This window comes from Dendrobates tinctorius, unplaced genomic scaffold (assembly GCF_039654945.1).
Source record: "Dendrobates tinctorius isolate UK_male_01 unplaced genomic scaffold, ASM3965494v1 ptg000075l, whole genome shotgun sequence".
NCBI classification, from domain to species: domain Eukaryota; kingdom Metazoa; phylum Chordata; class Amphibia; order Anura; family Dendrobatidae; genus Dendrobates; species Dendrobates tinctorius.
Window position 1 is genome coordinate 9,290,702 of NW_027361743.1, and position 24,876 is coordinate 9,315,577.

Below are 24,876 nucleotides of genomic sequence, written 5' to 3' on the forward strand. Positions count from 1 at the left end.
ATGCTGCGATTTTTTTCTGCGATGCGTTTCCGCCTCGGAAAAAAGCGCAGCATTAGTACAGCATGTGCGGAATACCATAGGAATGCATGGGGGGCGTTTTGTACACAATTTTTAAACGTTTTCGCACCGAAAATCGCGGCAAAAACGCTTAAAAATCGCATTGTGGGCACATAGCCTAAAAGAAATGTTCCTGAAAAAAAAAACATATGATGGCTGGGAGTCTCCACCCATTTGGCAATGGGGACCCCAAATGGTAATGAGCAGGTGTTACCATTACTCCATTTACTGTCTATAAAAGTGGTGGTCGCACAAGCTCACTACTACTCCATTCACACCGGGGACTTAAGGTCCTCCTTTCCCAGAATTTGGCCCTCCAGCGATCATGTATTTATTATCTATCTTTTGGCTAATGTTTCTTGCAAGACAACCCCTTTAAGTTCTGTATGTCTTGTTATCTTGTTGTTAAGCCTTGTTTTCCCTCCACAGGTTTCCATGGGTGAATTATCAGGATGACAATCTGAACATCTCTATTCCCACATTCAGTGTCCATGGGAATCATGATGATCCGACTGGGGTAATTATCCTAATGTAACAATTTATATATTGCCATAATTTGCATACTTTTCCCTATGGGGCATTGTCTATAAGTCTCCAAGAAAAATATTCAGAATTGAGAGTCCTCAGTGGTTGATACCTTGTAATGGCTAACTGAAAAGATGGTAACACATTGCAAACTTTCCAGACTACTCAGGTCTCTTCTTCAGGCTAGACTAATACAAAATCTGAAGTATTACATATGTATACACAAGACAGCACAGAAAATAATGCAATAGATGAGACAAGTGACGTGAAGCAGCAGAACTATCATTATGGGAGAGGGATAGACATAAATATTGGAACAGTTCATAGATAAGGAGTGTGAAAGTTTTATTGTCCTCTGATTGGGGTCTGGTTCTGTGTTGTGATGCCCCCACAAAAGGTCTTGGGGGCAAATTCTTTGGAATTTACTACCCAGGTTAATACAATTAAGGCCTCTTTCACACATCAGTTTTTTAGAATCAGTCGTAATCCGTCAAAGTGTGCAAAAAACGGATCCTGCGCAGATTGTAAAAAACTGATGCACCAGATTCCGTCGCAGTAGCCGCCGTAGGAATTTTAAAGGAACAGAAAGAGAGAGAGATTTTTTTTTTTTTTGTGGCAGAATGGCTGTCGGGGTAAAATTAAAGGAATCAAAATTATTCCGGGTATAATCAGTTGTAAAAAATGGAATCCGGCGATGGATCCTGCGCCCATAGGCTTCCATTGTAGCCAGCGACGGATGGCGCTGGATCCGTCGCTGTCCGACTTTTCGACGTACACAAAAAACGTTCCTATGTCCGTTGAATCCAGCTGACGGATACAGAATTTCCAACGGATCCGTCAAAAGACGGATGAAACGTGGCCATCCGTCGCTAATACAAGTCCATGAGAAAAAAAACTGATCCAGCAAAATCAGTTGCTGGATCCCTTTTTTTTCACAAAGCGAAGGATTGTGACTGATGGTAAAAAACTGATGTGTGAAAGAGACCTAATCCCCAATCCCCACAGTTTTAAGCGTGCCCTAAAAATGCATTTGTTCAGACTGGCCTACCGCCTCAACGCATTAACCTAAATATTCCTTTGTGGCCCATTCAAATTTTTTACCATAACCAGGCTACTCGCATCATCTTCTCACACGCTTTATGCATTTAATAGCCCTCTGTGTCTGTACTGTTACATATTTAGACTGTTAACTGGTTCATGCAGCATTACAAGGACACCCGATTCTTACACTGTGGCTGGTCCGAACAATAAAAGCAATTGTTACCATCCACCTTCCGTGTCTCCCCCTTTTTTTTATAGATTGTAAGCTTGCGAGCAGGGCCCTCATTCCTCTTGGTATCTGTTTTGATCTGTGTTTATTGTTATGCTGTAAGGTCTATTGTCTGTAGAAGTCCCCTCTCTAATATAAAGTGCTGCGGAGTATGTTGGCACTATAGAAATAAAATTATTATTATTATTATTATTATTATTATTATTATTAATAATAAATTTCTTAATTGATGTTAAAAGACATAAATCCATGCAACACATTCATTCCTGTATAGAGTGTGTCAAAGGTTGTCATGAGTTTATACTCCCAGACGCTTCTGTCTCTCTAAGACTTGAAGTTACCTTTTAATACAAGTAACTTCATGTCCATCATGCTATGACCGGGGATACAAAAATGTTTTGCTACAGGTAGATCCTTTCTTTCTTCTCTTATTGTGTGGCGGTGAGAATTCATCGTCTTCTCAGTTTTTGCCCTGTCTCCCCTACATACAGACCCCCAGTTGGACATTTAGTACAAATAATTAAGTACACCACATTAGATGTGATGCAGCTGAAAGCACCTGGGATCTTGTAGTCCTGATGTGAGTTGGGGATCTTTATCGTGTCCGTGGTCATTATAAATGTGCAGGTTTTACATTTTTTCTGGTTGTGAGGAAAGGTTCCTGCAGCTGTTGGAAAGGACAAGGAGCTCCTGACAATGATGCTTCTTAGATTAGGGGGCTGCCTAAAACACAGCAGTGGGGGGGTCTGGAAATATGGATTGTAATCAGGCATCTTATTGTAGTAAAGGTTGTAATTTACATGCAGCTCCCCTTAGCACTTCCAGATTTGGATTGTAGGTGACCACTAGAGGCACTCGGTTATTTTCTTCTTTAGCTTTGTAATGTAGCAGGTGATTCCTTGACATTCTGGTGGCTTTTGTAATCTGGTTTTGAATTGTTCTTGGATGGTAGCTCTGATTCAAAGAGGTCTTTCTGAATGTGTTGCATGGATTTAAGTCTTTTTAGATCAATTAAGGAATTTGCTCTTAAGACCTTGTGGGGGCATCACAACACATTACCAGACCCCAATCAGAGGTCAATAAAACATTCACACTCCTTATCTATGAACTGTTCCAATATTTATGGCCATAACTGTCTATCACTCTCCCATAATGATAGTTCTGCTTCACGTCAGTTGTCTTATCATAGAATCGTAGAGTTGGAAGGGACCTCCTGGGCCATCTGGTCCAACCCCCTGCTCAAAGCAGGATTCGCTAAATCATCCCAGACAGATGTCTGTCCAGCCTCTGTTTGAAGACTTCTTTTGAAGGAGAACTCACCACCTCTCGTGTCAGCCTGTTCCACTCATTGATCACTCTGTCAAAAAGTTTTTTCTAATATCTAATCTGTCTCTCCTCCCATTCAGTTTCATCCTATTGCTTCTAGTCTTTCCTTGTGCAAATGAGAATAAAGATGATCCTTCTACAATGTGACAGCCCTTGAGATATTTGTAGACAGCTATTAAGTCTCCTCTCAGTCTTCTCTTCTGCAAGCTAAACATTCCCAAATCCTGCAACCGTTTCTCGTAGGACATGGTTTGCAGACCGGTCACCATTCTGGTTGCTCTTTTCTGAACTTGCTCCAGTTTGTTGATGTCTTTTTTAAAACGTGGCGCCCAAAACTGGACACAGTATTCCAGATGAGGTCTGACCAAAGAGGAGTAGAGGGCAATAATGACTTCACGTGATCTAGACTGTATGCTTCTGTTAATACATCCTAGAATTGCATTTGCCTTTTTTGCTGTTGCATCACACTGTTGACTCATATTCAGTCTGTGATCTATTAGTATACCCAAGTCTTTTTCACATGTGCTGTTGCTTAGCCCTATTCCTCCCATTCTGTATATGCGTCTTTCATTTTTATTGCCCAGATGTAGTACTTTGCATTTTTCCCTGTTAAAAACCATTCTGTTAGTTGCTGCCCACTGCTCCAGTTTATATACAGTATATCTTTTTGAATCCCCTCTCTCTCTTCTCTAGTATTAGCTATCCCTCCTAGCTTTGTGTCATCAGCAAATTTAATCAGTTTACCCTAAATTCCTTCATCTAAATCACTGATAAAGATGTTGAACAATACAGGGCCCAGGACAGAGCCCTGTGGTACCCCACTTGAGACATTTTTCCAACTGGATGTGCAGCCATTTATGACCACTTTTTGGGTTTTATCTATAGCCTTATTTCTGTACTGTGTTGTGTATAAATATATGATTCTTCAGTTTTTGTATTAGTCTAGCCTGATGAAGAGACCTGAGTGGTCTCGAAAGCTTGCAATGTGTTACCATCTTTTCAGTTAGCCATTAAAAGGTATCAACCACTGAGGACTCTCAATTCTACATATTCTTCTATCTATTGGCTAACACTGTACAAAGATATACATCTTTCCTGTATAAGTCTCCCCACACCAGCTTCATCTTGTCTGTAAGAACCAGTACCTCACGCCACCTTTCTCAAGTTTCCTACTGTCTGCGGTGGAGGCCAAACCCTGGTTCGCCTTCTCCATCCAAGCCCTACTTTAAGTTTCACCATCCGCCAAAAATAGAGTGCATCAAACACCTTTGCCAGGTGCTGTTCACAGTCCCTTCTCCTTGGCTCTTCCAACCATGGCACAAATGTCTCCTATGGGTGATAATGACCTATATGCTCCCCGACAAAGGAGGACGGAGAAGTCACACTGTTTGATTGAAAGTTACTGTCACCATCACCGGCTCTATCAAGTTCCACCTCCATGTCATTTCTTCACAGGCGGATGGACTGTGTGCACTGGATTTACTCAGTTGTGCCGGACTGGTCAACCATTTTGGCCGTTCCACATCTGTGGAGAAAATTGACATCAGCCCGATACTATTGCAGAAAGGCCGGACAAAGATAGCCATGTATGGACTAGGTAAGTGCTAGACATTTAGCTAATAAAAAATGGCACCACTTCCATTTCAAAAAAGTGAAAAAATAAATAAATTTATTCCAAACCCATGTACACGACGGTACGAACCGATGATGGTAATTTCTTCCATAATGCGAATAGTGACGTAATGACTGGATGTTCAGGAACAGGTCCCTGCTGGGATCTCTAGGGATGTGAATTTCCAGAGATTTAAAACTATCTATTAATGGTACTGGGGGAGACTGGGTAGGCATGAATCTGTGGCACCCAAGAGGGGCACACAAGTGACGTTTACCCCATTTAATAGAGATACAAAGGGCACGGTTGTCGTGTACCCTTCTGTAATGAGCAGGAGGGGGAAGAAATAATATTAACCAGTAAGACCCAAACTCCATTGGATTCTCCACTGGTGTCGGCAAGACTACAACAGTATAATCATAGATTGAGACTGGAAGGGTACTGTGGTGTAATGACCACTGTGTCCACTAGGGGGCGCTGTGTGGATGTCCCAAGAGAGAGGATGAGTGACAGAATACGGAGTGGCCGTGGTGTGTCTCAAAGTGGGTGGCTTTGAGATGAAGGCTTGGTTATATGCTGATCAGCAGAGCTGATTTTTCGTGCCTATGTGTTAGGGAGAAGCCTTCAGGCAGCTGGAGAGATGGGCGGGTTCTAGCTGCCCACAAACCCACCCAGGGGTGTGTCTGATAACACCTATAGTAAAAAGGGTATGTGAGTAGGTGAAGGACCTGTGATGAAGTCATAGCCATGTGACCCAGTGGGCGTGGCTACGGACCATATAACGTAGCCAGGATAGGTCACAAGGGGTGAATGCTGGGGCCAGGTTGGTCCAGTTTGGAAGGTCCCGTGAGGAGAAGGATCTCCTCACTAACAGCCTGTGGAGCGGCTGGGCGTGTGCAAGGGCGATGTGTGCCTGAGAGCTCCCTGGAGGGAACTAACATAAAACGTCCTGATAAGCCGCATAAGGAACCCTGACGGGTGAGATAACACTGGGGCTGAATATCCTGTTTAATGGACGCTATGCTGGTGATATGAAGCTGTTGTACATTGCTGCTGTGGTTTATGAGGGTGAATAAACCGCATGGACTGCTATGTTTTTATGGAAAACCTGGTGCCGGATGTGTTTTGTTCTCTGCCAAGCGAGTGATCCCCTACTAGATGACAGCGCTACCTCACAGTACCTAAAGATGTAGGCATGTAAAAGGGGTACTACAATATATAACTATTTATTACAAATTTCCATTGGAAGCTCATCAGGATTTACCCCTAGCCATATCTCAGATGGTCAAGCCAATCTCATCCGCAGTAATGTCTGCGTCTTGGGAAGCGTGATTGGTCTCATCAGACATCGGGAATTGTAAATCTGCTAGGTACTGCGTAATATCAGATTCAGAACCATTAAAGGGAATCCGTCACTAGGTTTTTGCCATCTAATCGGTAAGCAGCATCATGTGGATACAGAGACCCTGATTGCAGCGATGTGTCACTTACTGGCTGCTTTCTGTAGTTTTGATAAAATCAGTGCTATATCAGCAGGAGATTATCACTAGAGGACTAGTGAACCTGCTACCACGTAGTCCTCCATATTCATGAGCTCTGTGACACACTCTCCCAACGCTGATTGGCTGCTTTGCTTTCTGTGTATTCTGTTCATGGGCAGAAAGCTTCCAATCAGTGATGGGGCGGAGTTATACAGAGCTCAGCATTCAGAGCACTAGTTCATCTGCAGCAGCTAAAGCTGTGATTTTATTAAATGACAGAAAGCAGCTTAGTAAGTGAGTAATTGACACATCACGATCTCCTGGCCAGGGGAGAAAGCATAAGGCACTTATAATAATCGCATATACAGAAATGACAAAGCAGTGGCTCACATCTGCTACTTTCTGAGGTAACACACATTTCCCTGCTTTATCAGAGGAGTGAGTGTTTATCCGCATCTCCAGCCCTCTCTGAGAACAAATCAGTGAGATGCAAGCTCAGCGGCTTGGAGCCCCTAGCTCACTGGCATGTTTTATGATGAGCTCAGAGGACTGGAGATGCGATAGAAACACTCCTGTGATAAAACAGGGAAATGTGTTTCCTCAGAAAGTAACAGCTGTGAGCCCCTTCTGTGTCGTCTGTATACTCATTTATCATAAGTGACTTATCCTTCCCCCAATAGCCAGAAGATGTGGTATGTGTCGACCAATGAACTGGAGCAGCTCTACGTGGTTGGACACAGCAATTACACAGCACACAACAGGGGCATACAATTATCTTGGTACAGGTACATTTTTTAACACATCCAATTGTGAAACTTATTATTGTAAGATTTTTTTTTTTAAATGTACTTTGTTCATGGGACAACCCTTTTACTTTAAAATGCCCCATACAAATGACAGTCTAGGGCAAAGCTAACAGCTGCCCAAAGGAGAATTTCTCGAGGAGCTGATGGGGATGATGACATAGTAATTAGAGTTTATCTCTGAATATATGAAAATAAAACGTCCCTGCAGATCACCCTGGCCTCTTAACTGTCACTATCCAATTCTTGGAGCCGTGTCAGCTTCTGGATTAACGCATGTAAACCTTTTTTTTTTCCTTCAAGCCTTTGGCTTAAGGTTAGTTTTGCCCCCGGTGGCCACGGGTGTCATTGCATCCTAATAGTTGCTTTGGTTACCTTTTGCCCCCGGTGGCCACAAGTGTCATTGCACTTGATGTTTTCTCTGCTATGCCTTTTGCCCCCGGTGGTCACTGGGGTTATGGCAGCTTTTGGCCCCTGATCATTTGACCATTCCCTTTTCCTATATAGGGTCACATGGTCTATGAGCAGGTGTTGGTGATAGCGTCTTTTTGGGATTCCATCCACGGTGAAGGGAGCAGCTGGCTGAGGTGTGAAGCCACTGCAAAAACCTGGTGAAGTTAGCAGCTGGCTTGAAGGTTGGAGACTTTCGAAACTGGTGTTGAACTCTGTCTGCCCAGTGTCCGCAGCAGAGTGAGATGGTGAAGGTGGCAGAAGGCTCTGAGGTGTCGAGCCACTGCGAAAAGTTAATCCGGTGATGCATTCTGCTGCCTGGTGCTGCAGCAGAGCAAGATAAGTGTTTTTGGTGTTTCCCCTGTTTGTATTTTTCCCTGGTGTGTATAGTACAGTGGTGGGGCCAGTGCCTGCACCACCCAGCTCCCTAGCAAGGGATAGGTGTAGGGTGTGCTAGGGTGACAGGTATCCGGCTCTGCGACCGGTGAGGAGCCTGTATAGGGAACGTTAGGAGTGTGAGGGACACTGACTCAGGGGAGTGCAGGAGGTCTCCACATCCCCGTTCCCTATCACAGGGCCCACCGTTGTAACTGTTTCCCCTTCCCCCGTGTCTTGTTGTTTCAGTTACCGACCTGCGGGTCGTGTCACACAGGATGGGTCCTCGTGACATTATCACCAACCTTATATTTTCTCTGGTGAGCCATGGGCCTAGTACAGTCCGGTGAGCAATTGCTGCTGGTTCTCACTGAGTAGAATGAGGAGCTGCATGGTGTGTTGGAGCAGCAGCAGCACTTATCAGGGTCTGGGGCCTCCCCTCTGGCTCAACCAGAACCACAATGTGCGGCTTTTAGCAAATATTCCCCCTAGAGTCCCTGCTGGGGAGCGGGACTTGCTCATACACGCGGACGCACCCAGGCAGGTGGGTGGTGATTTAGTCCGCGGGGCTCACGCCGAAAATTCTCTAACATCGAAGAAGCCGCCCCCTACTGGTCGTGGGGAGGAAGACGGCCAGGAAGAGTATATTTCCTTCTTCTTTCCCTTCCCAATTGCGGCTCTGGCAGATATTCCCCCTGGAGTCCCTGCTGGGGAGCGGGACTTGCTCATACTCGCGGACGCACCCAGGCAGGTGGGGGGAGTTGGTGTCCCCATGGTGCTGTCTGGGGTTCCCCGAGGTGAAGGGGTACGTCCCTGTAGTGAGCACACTGGTGATATGGTCCGTGGGGCTCACGCCGAAAATTCTTTACCATCTAAGAAGCCGCCCCCTCCTGGTCGTGTGGAGGAAGACGACCAAGGAGTGTATATTTCCTCCATATCCCTGTCCCCTTCTCCTCCAGTAGTGGCAGCAGGAGTGCTGCCAAAGAGTAGGGGCAAATCGCAACCCTCACCACAAGCTGCCCCTCTGAGTCAGAGTCCTATTAGGAGGGGGGCAGAGAGAAGAGTTTGCCTCTGAGCCTTGTGGGGGTGTGAGTGTTACGACACGGGGGGACGCCTCTTTTGTCGGTGTTGTGAGGAGTTCACCATCTAGTGGCAAGAGAGTGAATGGCAATAAACGTTCAGGTCCGGACCTGGGTGCGTACGTGTTTGCATGGGTGTCTGAGTTATCCTTTCTTATACCCAGGCGTAGCTTGTTCCCCAGGTCGGTGCTCTGGAGATTTGTGGTGCCTCCAGAGTATACGTCTTCGCCTCCATCTACCCTCTCTTGCCATAACCCGGAGTGTCAGATGATGGTTGAAGTTAACTCTCATGGAACAAGGCGTCCGCACTGTAGGTGGCATGCAGTAGTGTAATACGGTGTTGAGGGTCCAGAGGCCCCTCATTGAAGGAGGGGTACTGTCACGATCCAATTCTTGGAGCCGTGTCAGCTTCTGGATTAACGCATGTAAACCTTTTTTTTTCCCTTCAAGCCTTTGGCTTAAGGTTAGTTTTGCCCCCGGTGGCCACGGGTGCCATTGCATCCTAATAGTTGCTTTGGTTACCTTTTGCCCCCGGTGGCCACAAGTGTCATTGCACTTGATGTTTTCTTTGCTTTGCCTTTTGCCCCCGGTGGTCACTGGGGTTATGGCAGCTTTTGGCCCCTGATCATTTGACCATTCCCTTTTCCTATATAGGGTCACATGGTCTATGAGCAGGTGTTGGTGATAGCGTCTTTTTGGGATTCCAACCACGGTGAAGGGAGCAGCTGGCTGAGGTGTGAAGCCACTGCAGAAACCTGGTGAAGTTAGCAGCTGGCTTGAAGGTTGGAGACTGCCGAAACTGGTGTTGAACTTTGTCTGCCCGGTGTCCGCAGCAGAGTGAGATGGTGAGGGTGGCAGAAGGCTCTGAGGTGTCGAGCCACTGCGAAAAGTTAATCCGGTGATGCACTCTGCTGCCTGGTGCGGCAGCAGAGCAAGATAAGTGTTTTTGGTGTTTCCCCTGTTTGTATTTTTCCCTGGTGTGTATTAGTACAGCGGTGGGGCCAGTGCCTGCACCACCCAGCTCCCTAGCAAGGGATAGGTGTAGGGTGTGCTAGGGTGACAGGTATCCTGATCGGCGACAGGTGAGGAGCCTGTATAGGGAACGTTAGGAGTGTGAGGGACACTGACTCAGGGGAGTGCAGGAAGTCTCCACGCCCCCGCTCCCTATCTCAGGGCCCACCGTTGTAACTGTTTCCCCTTCCCCCGTGTCTTGTTTCAGTTACTGGCCTGCAGGTTGTGTCACACAGGACAGTTACACGTGCCAGTTTTGTTGTTTTAGTTACCGACCTGCGGGTCGTGTCACACAGGACGGGTCCTTGTGACATTAACATAAGAGTTTGTGGATAAGTAAGGAAACCCTTCTAGAATAGTACATGTGATAGGAGTGAGCAGACCATTAACCCCCAGGGCTTGGTTAACAATATAACTAAATCACAGGTCAGATGCGTCTTTTGGCCACACAGTATATGAGGGTTATGTGGTCTAATCTGCCAATTTACCGGATGTGTTCCTGCGGACTGCTCAGACCTCTATCAATTCTGTGTCATGCACATCATCCAGGTAGCCGTAGATATAACCCCAAAGTGTCGTCGAACAGTATAACCATATCACCTAAACAGTTTGGACATTGCAGTATGACTCCCCCCAAGTACATTAACCCGGACAAAGCAATAGAGAGAAATATATACCAGAGAGAGGAGAAAGCCGTCCGTGGGAATAAAGGTAACTTAGAGAAAAACCCAACGGTGATGTTCAGAGGTTGTCTGAGCTTCAGACAGCGGTCGGCACAAGGTAATGTAGACTTGAGCAGTTGCTCCTTATAGACATAGATGCTATAGAGCTACCATCAGACTGGTGGTGGACATAATGACCAAATGGTTCCCCGTCTCGGCCCTTCGGACTGCAGGATTGCAGCAGTTGTATTGCCTTGGTTGGAGTCGTTAAGGAGACCGTAGATCCCTCATGAACAAACCTGAGCCGCGCCTGATACACCATCTCTGAATTTCCTCTTAACCTCCAAGTATCAGACTTTTTGTTTCTGGAGCTCAGTAGAAAAATGAAGACAATGGTATTATTGTACTTAAAGAGGTCCTTCTTCTTGGCAAAGGGGAGATCCGTGTCTCATTCCTTGGAAGTCAGTAGCCAGGCGAGAAAGGGTCTTGAGGGTGCTCCAGGAGGGGAAGACTTTGCCAATATATGGTGGGCTATCTTCACAACAAACATTGGAGAGAACGCCTCTCCCAGGTTAGACTTTAGCCAGGATTTCGATTTTGCCAGTTTTCCCACCTACACAGAATGGAGAGATCTGTAATTTTTATCGTAGGTACACTTCAACTGTGAGAGACAGAATCTTACGTAAAAATCATACAATGTGATTTTCTGGATTTTTTAAAAATTAATTAGCATTTTATTGCATGAAATATGTGTTTGATACAATAGAATAACAGAACTTAATATTTGGCACAGAAACCTTTGTTTGCAATTCCAGAGGTCAGACGTTTCCTGTAGTTGTTGACCAATTTTGCACACACTGCAGCAGGGATTTTGGCCGACTCCTCCTGTACAGATCTTCTCCAGATCTTTCAGGTTTCGAGGCTTTCTCTGGCAACATTGAGTTCCAAATCCCTCCAGAGATTTTCTATTGGGTTCAGGGCTGGAGAATAGCTAGGCCACTCCAGGACCTTACAATACTTCTTACGGAGCCACTCCTTAGTTGCCCTTGCTGTGTGTTTCAGGTCATTGTCATGCTGGAAGACCCAGGCACGACCCATCTTCAATGCTCTCACTGAGAGAAGCATGTTGTTTTCCAAAATCTCGCGATACATGATCCCGTCCATCCTCCCTTGAATATGGTGCAGTTGTCCGTTCCTCTTTGCAGAAAAGCACCCCTAAAGTATGCTGTTTCCCCCACCATGCTTCATGGCTGGGATGTTGTTCTTGGGGTTGTACTCATTCTTCTTCCAAACACGACGAGTGGAATTGATACCAAAAAGTTCTATTTTGATCTCATCTGACCACATGACCTTTTCCCATGCCTCCTCTGGATTATCCAGATGGTCATTGGCGAACTTCAAACGGGCCTGGACATGTGCTGATGTGAGCAGGGGGACCCTGCGTGCCCTGCAGGACTTTAATCCATGACGAGGTAGTGTTTCTTTATCGCCTTATTGGGGGACACAGAATACCATGGGTGTATGCTGCTGCCGCTAGGAGGCTGACACTATGCAAAACAAGAACATTAGCTCCTCCCGGCAGTATACACCCACCGACAGGCACTAGGCACCTCAGTTTGTGCTTAGTGTCTGTAGAAGGCGGACCGGGATCTTCCCAGATCCGCAAATTAACCTTTTCTTTCTTTAGGTGTTCTAGTGTGAACTTTTTAATTCTCTTGTCTTTTATTTTGCAGATTCAAGTCGGGAAACAGGGTGAAAATTCACTCTGCTTTCCCATATCAGGCGGCTGAGCGAGCAGTGTGGTGATCCCACATCGCAACTCTCAGTGCGCTGGCAGGACTTTGTCCCATATCACCTCTGGGTGCTATGGGATGCGGACAGGTGGCTGGTCCTTGCCAAAAATCCCCCTCCTCACCCCTCTCTCGGGACAGGGCTGAGAGGAAGACGGCGATCGAAAGATTCCCCTCGCCATCAAGAGGTTAATGCCGTCTTCTACAAAAAGCGGGTACAGAGGACAGCGGCCACTACCCTAGTGAGAGGCCCCTGTGGTCATCCTCTTCAGGGACTTCAGGTAGGTGCCTGAACGATCCCTCCAGCCCGCAGCATCCCAAAAGGCACATTGGTGGGTAACTGGACATCACCAGGATTTGAATTTCCCGCCCCTCTCCCTGCCTGTCGGTCGCCACTCTCACTAGCAGCGCGCCTCTCCACTCATATTACAAGGCTGAATACAGGGGTTTTTATCTCCCTGTTTTCATTGCTGGCCATGTTTTCCCACAGCTCTCCTGCGCGCCAGTACCTCCATTACAGGGACTTTCTCTTCTCCTCCTGGGCGTTTTAATCACGGGGCTGCGGCGCTGGTTTTTTACTTTCACTTTCATTTTGTTGCCCGCTCTCAGAGCGCCTCCTCCTCTTTCTGAGCGCGCTTTCCTCGCACCTTTTTTAGCCCATCACAGGGCTTCTCATCCCCTTCCTTCATCTCTGCTCCAATTGTGGCTCAGCCGCTAAGCTCCGCCCACCGCTCACCTAATCAGGCATTTCCTGTTCTTCGGTCCTGCTTCTCTGCGCTGCTTGGGGGGACACTTCAGCGTTTCTGCTGCTCGCCGGAACTAGGTAGGCTCTGCTCTATGCAGAGATATTAGCCCTCCTCCGCAGTTCTTTCCCCAATTTCCGCGGACATTCAGCGCAGTTTTCCTGATGCCCAACCCTGCAGGGGATCTCTGTTTCAGGCCCACCGCTACTCATTACGCCTGTGCGCGCTGTAAGAGGAAGTGGGCTTCAGGTCAGCCATCTCCTTTCTGCCCGTCCTGCAGTCCTTCAGCTATGTCGGCCTCTCAGGAGCACACAGATCCCCGTGATGGGGGCACTTCTCCTCTCCCAGAATGGGCCGTAGCCATGTCTCAGTCGGTATCCGATCTGACCAAAGTTTCTCAGTCCCTGGTCCAGGTCCTAAAACGTTTGCCTCAGCTATCTTCAGCCACCGCTGCTCCGACCGCCTCTCAGGGTGAGTCGTCCGCTCCTGACCGCGACCTTCAGAGGGTCAGGCCGAATAGGATGTCCAGGAAGCGTCTCCTATCGGGCTCTTCTTCCAGTTCGCTAGGCCCGTCTGCTTCACCCAGGGGTCCGTCTCCTTCAGTGGACGACCTTGGGTCAGACGACGATCCACAATCAGGATCTAGTTCAGAAGCAGATGACATGTCTAAAACACGAAGTATGGTCGATAGTCTTCTTTCAGCCATCTTCCAAACCCTGGAGATTAAGCAGGACAAGCCCCTTCCTCAGGAATGTTCTGTCCCATTTAAATGGTCAAAACCTCCATCTAAAACTTTTCCAAACCACTACGAGTTTGATACTACTCTAGCCAAACATTGGGAGCACCCTGAGCAACGTTTTTCGGGCCGCAGGTATTTGGATGTTTTGTACCCATTTGAGGCTGATTTGCTTTCTAAATGGACCAAAGCCCCTGAAGTGGACCCTCCCGTTTCTCGCATAGCTTCTAAGACAGTTCTGTCCCTTCCAGACGGTGCATCGCTTAAGGATCCGACGGACAGGCAGTTAGAATCTTTGGCGAAGTCTATCTTTGAGGCCTCCGGTGCCTCCCTCTGCCCTATTTTCGCTGCCTCCTGGGTAGCTAAAGTAATTTCGGCTTGGGCAAAAATTCTTTGCAGGGGCATCTTAGCGGCAGCTCCCCAGGACGAGCTGGCAGATCAAATTAATCACGCGGGTAAATACCTTTTAGCCGCCTCCTTAGATGCGGCCGGTTGTGTAGCTAGGGCTAACAGCAATATAGTAGCTGTACGCCGAGTTCTTTGGCTAAAGTCATGGAATGCGGATACCACCTCAAAAAAGTCGCTCACCAATCTGCCCTTCCATGGTTCTAGGCTCTTTGGGGCCAAACTGGATCAAATAATTTCCGATGCCACGGGGGGTAAAAGTACTTCCCTTCCCCAGTCTCGACCAAGACGCTCCTTTACTAGAAAGGGTTTTCGGCCCTTTAGGCCCTTTCGTCCGTTCTCGTCCACAGAGAGATCTGTCCAGCAAGAGCGTCCTTCCGCTTCTAGGGAGCGAGAGCAGAAGAAACCTTCTTACAAACCCGCTCCCCGCTGGAGATCTAGAGGACAATACTCCAGGTCCTCAGGTGCCCGTTCCGGTAGGTTTGCCTCCAAGTGACGGGGCACCCCCACCTGGAAATTTTTCCAGGGTGGGAGGCAGACTTTCCTTTTTCGTGGACGCTTGGCTGTCGGTTGTCGACGACGCTTGGGTCAGAGAAATCATCGCATCCGGTTACAAGATCGAATTTTCTTCCCCGCCAGACAGGCGTTTTTTCCTTTCTCGTCCTCCAAGACAACGGTCCCACATTCCAGGATTCTTTCAGGCCGTCTCCTCCCTTCTTTCCGCCGGAGTGATTGTTCCCGTTCCCTCAGACGAACGGTTTTCAGGGTTCTACTCAAACCTCTTCGTAGTCCCGAAGAAAGACGGTTCCCTGCGGCCAATCCTGGACCTCAAATTGCTCAATCGCCACGTGAAGATTCTTCACTTCAAAATGGAGTCTCTTCGATCGGTGATAGCCTCAATGGAACCCGGAGAATTCCTCTGCTCTGTGGACATACGGGATGCCTATCTTCACATCCCTGTTTGCTTGCAACATCAGAAATATCTCAGATTTGCGATTCAGGACGATCATTACCAGTTCACGGCTCTCCCTTTCGGCCTAGCCTCCGCTCCCCGTGTTTTCACGAAAGTGATGGCGACGGTCATGGCCATCCTTCGATCCAGAGGGATTCTCATCATTCCTTATCTGGACGATCTCTTAATCAAGGGCTCGTCCCGTCAAGACTGTCTCCTAAGTCTTCAGATAACGCTGGATGCCCTCGACCGTCTCGGATGGTTAGTCAACAAAGAAAAGTCCGTCCTCAGCCCCACTCAGCGTCTAACTTTTTTAGGCATGGAGTTCGACACGAACCTGGCCTGGGTGTTTCTTCCGAGGGAGAAATTTGCGGCTCTGTTCAAAGGGATTCGAGCCCTCAAACGACCAACGCCCATTCCCCTTCGATTCTGCATGAAAATTCTGGGGAAGATGGTAGCTTCCTTGGAAGCAGTGCCCTTTGCACAGTTCCACCTTCGTCCTCTTCAGCTGTCCCTCCTTTCAGCCTGGGACAAGACGACGAGGTCCTTAGACCGACCAATCCTTCTCCCCCTCAAAGTGAGGCAATCCCTCACTTGGTGGACGATGTCTACATCAGTCCTACAAGGGAGGTCCTTCCTCCCGCTTCGGTGGCAAGTCATCACCACCGACGCCAGCCTCCTGGGTTGGGGAGCGGTTTTTCATCGGAGGACGGCTCAAGGACACTGGAACCCTCAGGAAGCTCTTCTTCCTATCAATCTGCTCGAGATCAGAGCAATCTTTCTGGCCCTTCTTCGCTGGCAACCCCTTCTCGTCGGCAAGCCGATCCACATTCAGTCGGACAACGCCACGGCTGTGGCGTACATAAACCATCAGGGCGGCACGCGCAGCCACCAAGTCATGTCAGAAGTGGCCAGGATTCTGCGCTGGGCGGAACGTTTCGTCCCAGCAATCTCCGCCGTGCACATTCCAGGGGTTGAAAACTGGGCAGCCGACTTTCTGAGTCGTCAAGGCCTAGCGTCAGACGAATGGTCTCTCCATCCCTCAGTCTTCGATCATATGCAAGCGCTGGGGTTCTCCGGACGTCGACCTCATGGCATCTCGGATGAACCACAAAGTTCCGCGCTTCGTAGCCAGGTCCAGAGATCCTCTAGCCGTCGCTTGCGATGGCCTAGTAATTCCGTGGTCCCAGTTCCAACTCCCTTATCTTTTTCCACCTCTTGCCTTGATCCCAAGAGTGGTCAAGAAGATAAAATCGGAAGGCGTTCCAGTAATTCTTGTGGCTCCAGACTGGCCGAGACGGCCTTGGTATGCGGAACTGGTGAACATGCTCGCGGACGTTCCCTGGAGACTTCCAGTCCGTCCGGATCTTCTCTCGCAAGGCCCCCTTTACCACGAGAATTCTCGGTCTCTGAATTTAACGGCATGGCCGTTGAGGCCGCAATTCTAAGAGAGTCAGGTTTTTCCAGTCAGGTGATTCAGACGATGATCAAAGCCAGGAAGCCAGCCTCTTCCCGCATTTACCACAGGTGTTGGAAGGCTTTTTTCCGTTGGTGCGACGATAAAAAAGTTTTTCCAATGGCTTTTTCCATCCCGTCCATACTGGGTTTTCTCCAGTCTGGCTTAGATTCGGGTCTGTCTCTCAGTACCCTGAAAGGCCAGGTTTCTGCCTTGTCTATCCTCTTTCAAAGAGAGCTCGCTTCCTTACCGCAGGTTAAGACGTTCCTCCAAGGAGTCGCTCATGTGGCTCCTCCTCATCATTCACCAATAGAACCGTGGGATCTCAATCTCGCTCTTGGCGCTCTCCAAAAGGCGCCGTTTGAGCCCATCCAGGACATTCCTTTGTCGCTTTTGTCATGGAAGGTGACCTTTTTGATCGCCATTACATCCATCAGAAGAGTTTCTGAGTTAGCGGCCTTGTCATGCTGTTCTCCTTATCTGGTGCTCCATCAGGATAAAGTCGTCCTCAGGCCCGTTCCTTCCTTCCTGCCAACGGTGGTTTCCTCCTTTCACATCAACGAGGATATCGTTCTTCCATCGTTTTGTCCGGCTCCTTCTCACCCTCTTGAGAAGTCACTCCACAAGCTGGATGTTGTTAGAGCCTTGCGTGTCTACCTCGCTAGGACCGCTTCACTTCGTCAATCCGATTCATTGCTGGTCATCTCTGAAGGTCACAGGAAAGGGCTTCCGGCATCCAAATCCACGATTGCTCGCTGGATTCGTTCTACCATTCAGGAAGCATACCGACTTCAGGAAAAACGGCCCCCTCCGGGAGTGAGGGCTCACGCCACCCGGGCTGTGGCAGCTTCGTGGGCCGTTCGACACCAGACTTCGGCTCTGCAGCTTTGCAGGGCCGCGACCTGGTCGTCCTTGCACACATTTGCGAGGTTCTACAGGGTTCTGCAGGCGGCGGTGGCGCACCGGCCGACCTAAGCCTTTCCTGTTCTTTCGTTCCTTATTGCTGTTCCCGCCCTTGGGACTGCTTTGGAACGTCCCATGGTATTCTGTGTCCCCCAATAAGGCGATAAAGAAAGATGGATTTTTGGTTCTTACCGTAAAATCTCTTTCTTGGAGCCTTCATTGGGGGACACAGCACCCTCCCTGTTTAAATTGTACCGTGTTGGGTCTTTGAGTCCCCTGTTGGGTTGGTACATATGTTTTGAGAGTTTCCGTTGCTTCTCCTACTGCTTTTGCACCAACTGAGGTGCCTAGTGCCTGTCGTTGGGTGTATACTGCCGGGGAGGAGCTAATGTTCTTGTTTTGCATAGTGTCAGCCTCCTAGCGGCAGCAGCATACACCCATGGTATTCTGTGTCCCCCAATGAAGGCTCCAAGAAAGAGATTTTACGGTAAGAACCAAAAATCCATCTTTTACTAACCATAATGTTTGAGACTGTGGTCCCAGCTCTCTTCAAGCCATAGACCAGATCCTTTCATGTAGTTCTAGGCCCATTCCTGACCTTTCTCATACTCATCCTTACCCCACAAGGCAAGACCTTGCATGGAGCGCCAGACTAAGGAAGATTGACAGTCATCTTGTGCTTTTTCCATTTTCTAATAATTGTGCCAACAGTTGCCTTCTCACCAAGCTGTTTGCCTACAACCCCTGGCAAAAATTATGGAATCACCGGCCTTGGAGGATGTTAATTAAGTTGTTTAATTTTGTAGAAAAAAAGCAGATCACAGACATGGCATAAAACTAAAGTCAATTCAAATGGCAACTTTCTGGCTTTAAGAAACACTAAAAGAAATCAAGAACAAAAAAAGTGGTAGTCAGTAGTGGTTACTTTTTTAAACCAAGCATAGGGGAAAAATTATGGAATCACTCAATTCTGAGGGGAAAAAATATGGAATCACCTTGTAAATTTTTCATTCCCAAAACTAACACCTGCATCAAATTAGATCTGCTCGTTAGTCTGCATCTAAAAAGGAGTGATCACACCTTGGAGAGCTGTTGCACCAAGTGGACTGACATGAATCATGGCTCCAACACGAGATATGTCAATTGAAGCAAAGGAGAGGATTATCAAACTCTTAAAAGAGGGTAAATCATCACGCAATGTTGCTAAAGATGTTGGTTGTTCACAGTCAGCTGTGTCTAAAATCTGGACCAAATACAAACAACATGGGAAGGTTATTAAAGGCAAACATACTGTTAGACCAAGGAAGACATCTGTCACGTCAGCGGCGGTAGCCACCGCCACCCCAGCAGCAGCGGGGCCTGCCGCCGCCTATACTCACCGGCGCTCGCCTCCCCGCTCTGTGCCCGCCTCCTTTTCCTCTGTCTGGCGCGTGCCTGCTTCTTGCGGGCGCCTTAGGCCGCGAGCGCGCGCTTTCCAGGTCTCTAAAACCCTGGAGCGCCCGCCCAGAAGCCTAGGCGCCCAATCAGCCGGCAGCACCAGGTATATCAGGCGTCTCCAACATGGTGGAGACGCCTGATTATCGTGTTCCTTTCCTACGGTATCCTGGCCCAGTGTTTAGGGGTTTCCCCTTCTCACTCTCTGTCTCTGTCCTGTACTCTGTGTCTCCCTCCTGTACTCCAGTGCCCAGTCCTGTACTCCGTGTCTCCGTCCTGTACTCCGTGTCTCCGTCCTGTACTCCGTGTCTCCGTCCTGTACTCCGTGTCTCCGTCCTGTACTCCGTGTCTCCGTCCTGTACTCCGTGTCTCCGTCCTGTACTCCGTGTCTCCGTCCTGTACTCCGTGTCTCCGTCCTGTACTCCGTGTCTCCGTCCTGTACTCCAGTGCCCAGTCCTGTACTCCAGTGCCCAGTCCTGTACTCCGTGTCTCCGTTCTGTACTCCAGTGCCCAGTCCTGTACTCCGTGTCTCCGTCCTGCACTCCAGTGCCCAGTCCTGTACTCCGTGTCTCCGTCCTGCACTCCAGTGCCCAGTCCTGTACTCCGTGTCTCCGTCCTGCACTCCAGTGCCCAGTCCTGTACTCCGTGTCTCCGTCCTGCACTCCAGTGCCCAGTCCTGTACTCCGTGTCTCCGTCCTGCACTCCAGTGCCCAGTCCTGTACTCCGTGTCTCCGTCCTGCACTCCAGTGCCCAGTCCTGTACTCCGTGTCTCCGTCCTGCACTCCAGTGCCCAATCCTGTACTCCGTGTCTCCGTCCTGTACTCCAGTGCCCAGTCCTGTACTCCGTGTCTCCGTTCTGTACTCCAGTGCCCAGTCCTATACTCCGTGTTTCCGTCCAGCTCCCACTCTGTACTTCCTACCCCCTTCTTCATTCCGTGCTCAGTCCTGCACCCCTCACTCAGTCTTTTGAGCCGCCCCTCTTGGGTCTAGCAGTCGCGGCATCTGTCTTCCGAGGGCCTGCCCCTAACGGTCCCTGTATAGGGGTCGGCAACACCTGGCACGCTCGCCCCTGGGAGCTCCAGTGCTGCGATCCAGGGGCAAACATTCCTTGAAAAAAGACACATGATCAATGTCATGGCCTGCAAATAGTCCGGATCTCAATCCAATTGAAAATCTTTGGTGGAAGTTGAAGAAAATGGTCCATGACAAGGCTCCAACCTGCAAAGCTGATCTGGCAACAGCAATCAGAGAAAGTTGGAGCCAGACTGATGTAGAGTACTGTTTGGCACTCATTAAGTCCATGCTTCAGAGACTGCAAGCTGTAATAAAATCCAGAGGGGGTGCAACAAAATACTAGTGATGTGTTGGAGTGTTTTTTTTGTTTGTTTTTCATGATTCCATATTTTTTTCCTCAGAATTGTGATTCCATAATTTTTCCCCTATGCTTGGTCTAAAAAAGTAACCATGACTGACTACCACATTTCTTGTTCTTGATTTCTTTTAGTGTTTCTTAAAGCCAGAAAGTTGCCATTTGAAATTACTTTAGTTTTGTGCCATGTCTGTGATCTGTTTTTTTTCTACAAAATTAAAACAACTGAATGAACATCCTCCAAGGCCGGTGATTCCATAATTTTTGCCAGGGGTTCTATTTTCTTGTAGCTCATTCCAGCCTTTTGCAGGTCTACAATTTTGCCCCTGGTGACCTCAGAAAGGTCTTTGGTCTTGGCCATGGTGGAGAGGTTGGAGTGTGATTGATTGTGTGAACAGGTGTCTTTTATACAGGTAACGAGTTCAAACAGGGGCAATTAATACAGGTAATGAGCGCAGAGTAGGAGGACTTCTTAAAGAAAAACTAACAGGTCTCTGAGAAGCATAATTCTTGCATATCCTTCCATCCTCAGTATGTATTGTTGGATACACAGTGATTAAGTTTAGATATTTCCATAGTCGTATACTTCCATGTTGCATTGGAGGACATATTACAAGGCTGAACTGTGCAGCACTTCTTCTCCCGCAGACTCAGACACAGGTTCTTCTGCCATGTCTGGTCCTTCCATACATCATATGTAATAGGAGCAGAATGAGAGCGTCTCAGAGCTGGGAGATTCAGACACAGCAGCAAAAAACTGAGACTTCTTCTCTGTGCCCTGATCCCTCACTATCTAGCACACACGTGGTATCTCCTGCTCAGGACACATCTAATCCTGCAGAACTGATGCTAATTTATTCTCAAATGTCAACTATTTTCCTTCCAAGACATGAAAAAAATTGAAATGAGATTAATGACACCATTTTTTGTTGTAGAGCTAAAATGTTCTCAGATTTGCCCAGAATGAGGAGCAGACAGAGGGCAAATGACTTAGAGGTTGTCTAGGGGTCTAGTAAATTAAAGCTGCAGAGACACCAATCATAGAGAGAAGAAACCATTTTTAGAGACTGTCATAAATACTGTAACACTTCAGTAGCCTCTATTCTCTAATGCTTCATTAGGTTTTGTTCCTCCTGTAAATATATAAACACATTGTAGTTTTACTATTCGCCTGGTCATTTAGGGTATTTATGTGCATGGTTGGCACAGTGTTAAGGTGTCCATATTCTTTGGGTAGCTGTCGTCAGCCTATACCCATACCTCCTGAACCCCTCCATACACATGAATCCTGAAGTTGTCTCAGGTTAGACATTAATGGCAGATCACTATGATATCCGCATCGACACGCCACCCGTGTCTTCCCCCGTGAAATCTCAATTTTCGGTCATTGATATTTTGGCTAATCATTTTCTCATGTCTGTATCATTTTATTATTATTATTATTATTATTATTTATTGTTATAGCGCCATTTATTCCATGGCGCTTTACATGTGAGGGGGGTATACATAAAAACAAGTACAATAATCTTAAACAATACAAGTCATAACTGGTACAGGAAGAGAGAGGACCCTGCCCGCGAGGGCTCACAATCTTCAAGGGATGGGTGATAATACAGTAGGCGAGGGTAGAGCTGGTCGTGCAGCGGTTTGGTCGATCGGTGGTTACTGCAGGTTATAGGCTTGTCGGAAGAGGTGGGTCTTCAGGCTCTTTTTGAAGGTTTCGATGGTAGGTGAGAGTCTGATATGTTGTGGTAGAGAGTTCCAGAGTAGGGGTGATGCGCGAGAGAAATCTTGTATGCGATTGTGGGAAGAGGAGATAAGAGGGGAGTAGAGAAGGAGATCTTGTGAGGATCGGAGGTTGCGTGCAGGAAAGTACCGGGAGACGAGGTCACAGATGTATGGAGGAGACAAGTTGTGGATGGCTTTGTATGTCATGGTTAGGGTTTTGTAATGGAGTCTCTGGGCAATTGGGAGCCAGTGAAGGGATTGACAGAGGGGAGAAGCTGGGGAATAGCGGGGGGACAGGTGGATTAGTCGGGCAGCAGAGTTTAGAATAGATTGGAGGGGTGCGAGAGTGTTTGAGGGGAGGCCGCAGAGCATGAGGTTGCAGTAGTCAAGGCGAGAGATGATGAGGGCATGGACTAGGGTTTTTGCAGATTCTTGGGTGAGGAATGAACGGATGCGTGAAATATTTTTGAGTTGAAGTCGGCAGGAAGTGGAAAGGGTTTGGATATGTGGTTTGAAGGAGAGATCAGCATCAAGGATTACTCCGAGGCAGCGAGCTTGTGGGACTGGGGAGAGTGGGCAGTCATTTACTGTAATTGATAGGTTCGTAGGGGGGGTCACGTGAGATGGGGGAAAGATGATGAATTCTGTTTTGTCCATGTTGAGTTTCAGATATCTAGTGGAGAAGAAGGATGAAATAGTGGACAGACATTGAGGGATTCTGGTTAGTAGGGAGGTGATATCTGGTCCAGAGATGTAGATCTGTGTGTCATCAGCATAAAGATGATACTGAAAGCCATGAGATTCTATGAGCTGTCCCAGGCCAAAGGTGTAAATAGAGAACAGCAGGGGCCCTAGGACTGAACCTTGTGGGACTCCGACAGATAGGGGGCGAGGTGAGGAGGTGGTGTGTGAGTGGGAGACGCTGAATGTCCGGTCTGTTAGGTATGATGAGATCCAGGAGAGGGCCAAGTCTGTGATGCCGAGGGATGAGAGGGTCTGTAATAATAGGGAATGGTCCATTGTGTCAAAGGCAGCCGACAGGTCCAGGAGGAGGAGGACAGAGTAGTGTCGCTTGCTCTTGGCAGTTAAGAGGTCATTGGTGACCTTAGTAAGGGCAGTTTCAGTGGCGTGGTGTGACCGGAAGCCAGATTGTAAGCGGTCGAAGAGGGAGCAAGAAGAGAGATGGGAGGACAGTTCAAGGTAGACGTGTTGTTCCAGTAGCTTGGAGGCGTATGGGAGAAGTGATATAGGGCGATAGCTAGATACAGAGGATGGGTCAAGAGAGGGCTTTTTGAGGATAGGTGTGATGGAGGCATGTTTAAAGCTTGAGGGGAAAACAATTTTGCAGGTTTTTGTGAAACTGTCAGCGTTGCGCTTCCCATAGTGATTCATTTATTGCCAATTCCTACAGATTTAATTGTTATTAATCATCTTATTACTTGATAATTACCATTAAGCAGAAGTGTAATTACTAGTGATGAGCGAGCGTGTGCGGCATTGCTCGTTAAACTATCGAGCATTAGGGTGCTCGGGCACGCTCGTATCGGGATGCTCAAGCGCAATGCTCAAGTGCCTGCCCCGCATGTTTCATGGCTGTTAGACAAGCAGTCAACATGCGGTGATTGCCTGCCATACACAGTAATGCGATAGCCATGTTGGCTACTGGCATAATTGTCATTGGCTGGGCCGTTTCGTGTCATCGGGACTATCTTGGACCAGTGACCCAATGCTCGGCCCACTGACCTATGAAATCAGAGGATAAAATTAATTTTCACTGATCCTCCTGCCCATCCCTCGGCTCCCTTAAAGTTACCGGACCTCACAGTCCCTGGGTTCTGCGTGACCCGGCGGAGTCGTCTGTAGTACACATCGGCCTGCCAGACAGTGCTCTGCGTGACACGGCCGGTCACGTTGCTCTGTGAGACCCAGGCTGTTGAGAACTGATGTAACTTCACTGACGTCACTAAAGTTACATCGGTTCTCACTGAAGTTACATCGGTTCATAGCGGGCCGGTCTCGCTGAGGTGCGTACCTGGCAGTGGCGGCTGCAAAAGCCTATGAAATGTCGTTGCGGCCCTTCATACTTTTCAAACGACGTGGGACAATGCGGGATTGTTGGACTAGTTTGGAACTGCATGGGATTTTTTTTTTTTTTTTAAATACTAACTGATTAATACTAACTGATTTTTTGACAAGTCACAGCTGTCATTAACCCCAAATCTTGTTACCTTGATTGCCACTGCATCAGACATGCCGGAAGAGTTGAGACAGGGCGCCAGAATTGGCACATCTAATGTGATGCTCCAGTTTTGTGGCGGGCTGTGAGCTGGCATTTTTAGGCTGGGAAGGGGCCAGTAACCATGGACCTTATAAGCCTGATGATATCAGCTCGCAGCTGTCTGCTTTGCCTTAGCTTGTTATTAAAAATAGGGTGGACCCCACGTCATTTTTTAAATTATTTTGTTGCTAAAAACGACAGGGAAATGCAGTGAAAGATGGCGTTTTTTTTTCTTCTCTTTAATTTTGCCTTATATGCAAGTCATTATACAGGAAAAAAATTATGTGCTGACATATTTTCATGTAAAATCCATTTTATCTTCAGTTTTGTATGTTTTATTGTCACTCAGTGAAAGTGGCGTAGTACTCTTGACAATATTGTTTCTGACAGTGACCTGGGTGTCAGAGATGCGTCCAGGCGACTTTCCCATG

General features: G+C 47.9%; 1 protein-coding gene across 3 annotated transcripts in view; it reads left to right on the forward strand.

Annotated features, from left to right (window-relative positions):
* The window catches only part of MRE11 (MRE11 homolog, double strand break repair nuclease), a 296,568-nt gene that overhangs the window by 33,803 nt on the left and 237,889 nt on the right, over nucleotides 1-24,876 (forward strand). For all 3 annotated transcript variants that reach the window (XM_073582975.1, XM_073582976.1, XM_073582977.1), the window contains exons 5-6: nucleotides 487-574; nucleotides 4,634-4,775. In XM_073582975.1, coding sequence (XP_073439076.1) covers nucleotides 487-574; nucleotides 4,634-4,775 — 230 coding nt within the window. The remainder of the gene's footprint in view (nucleotides 1-486; nucleotides 575-4,633; nucleotides 4,776-24,876) is intronic.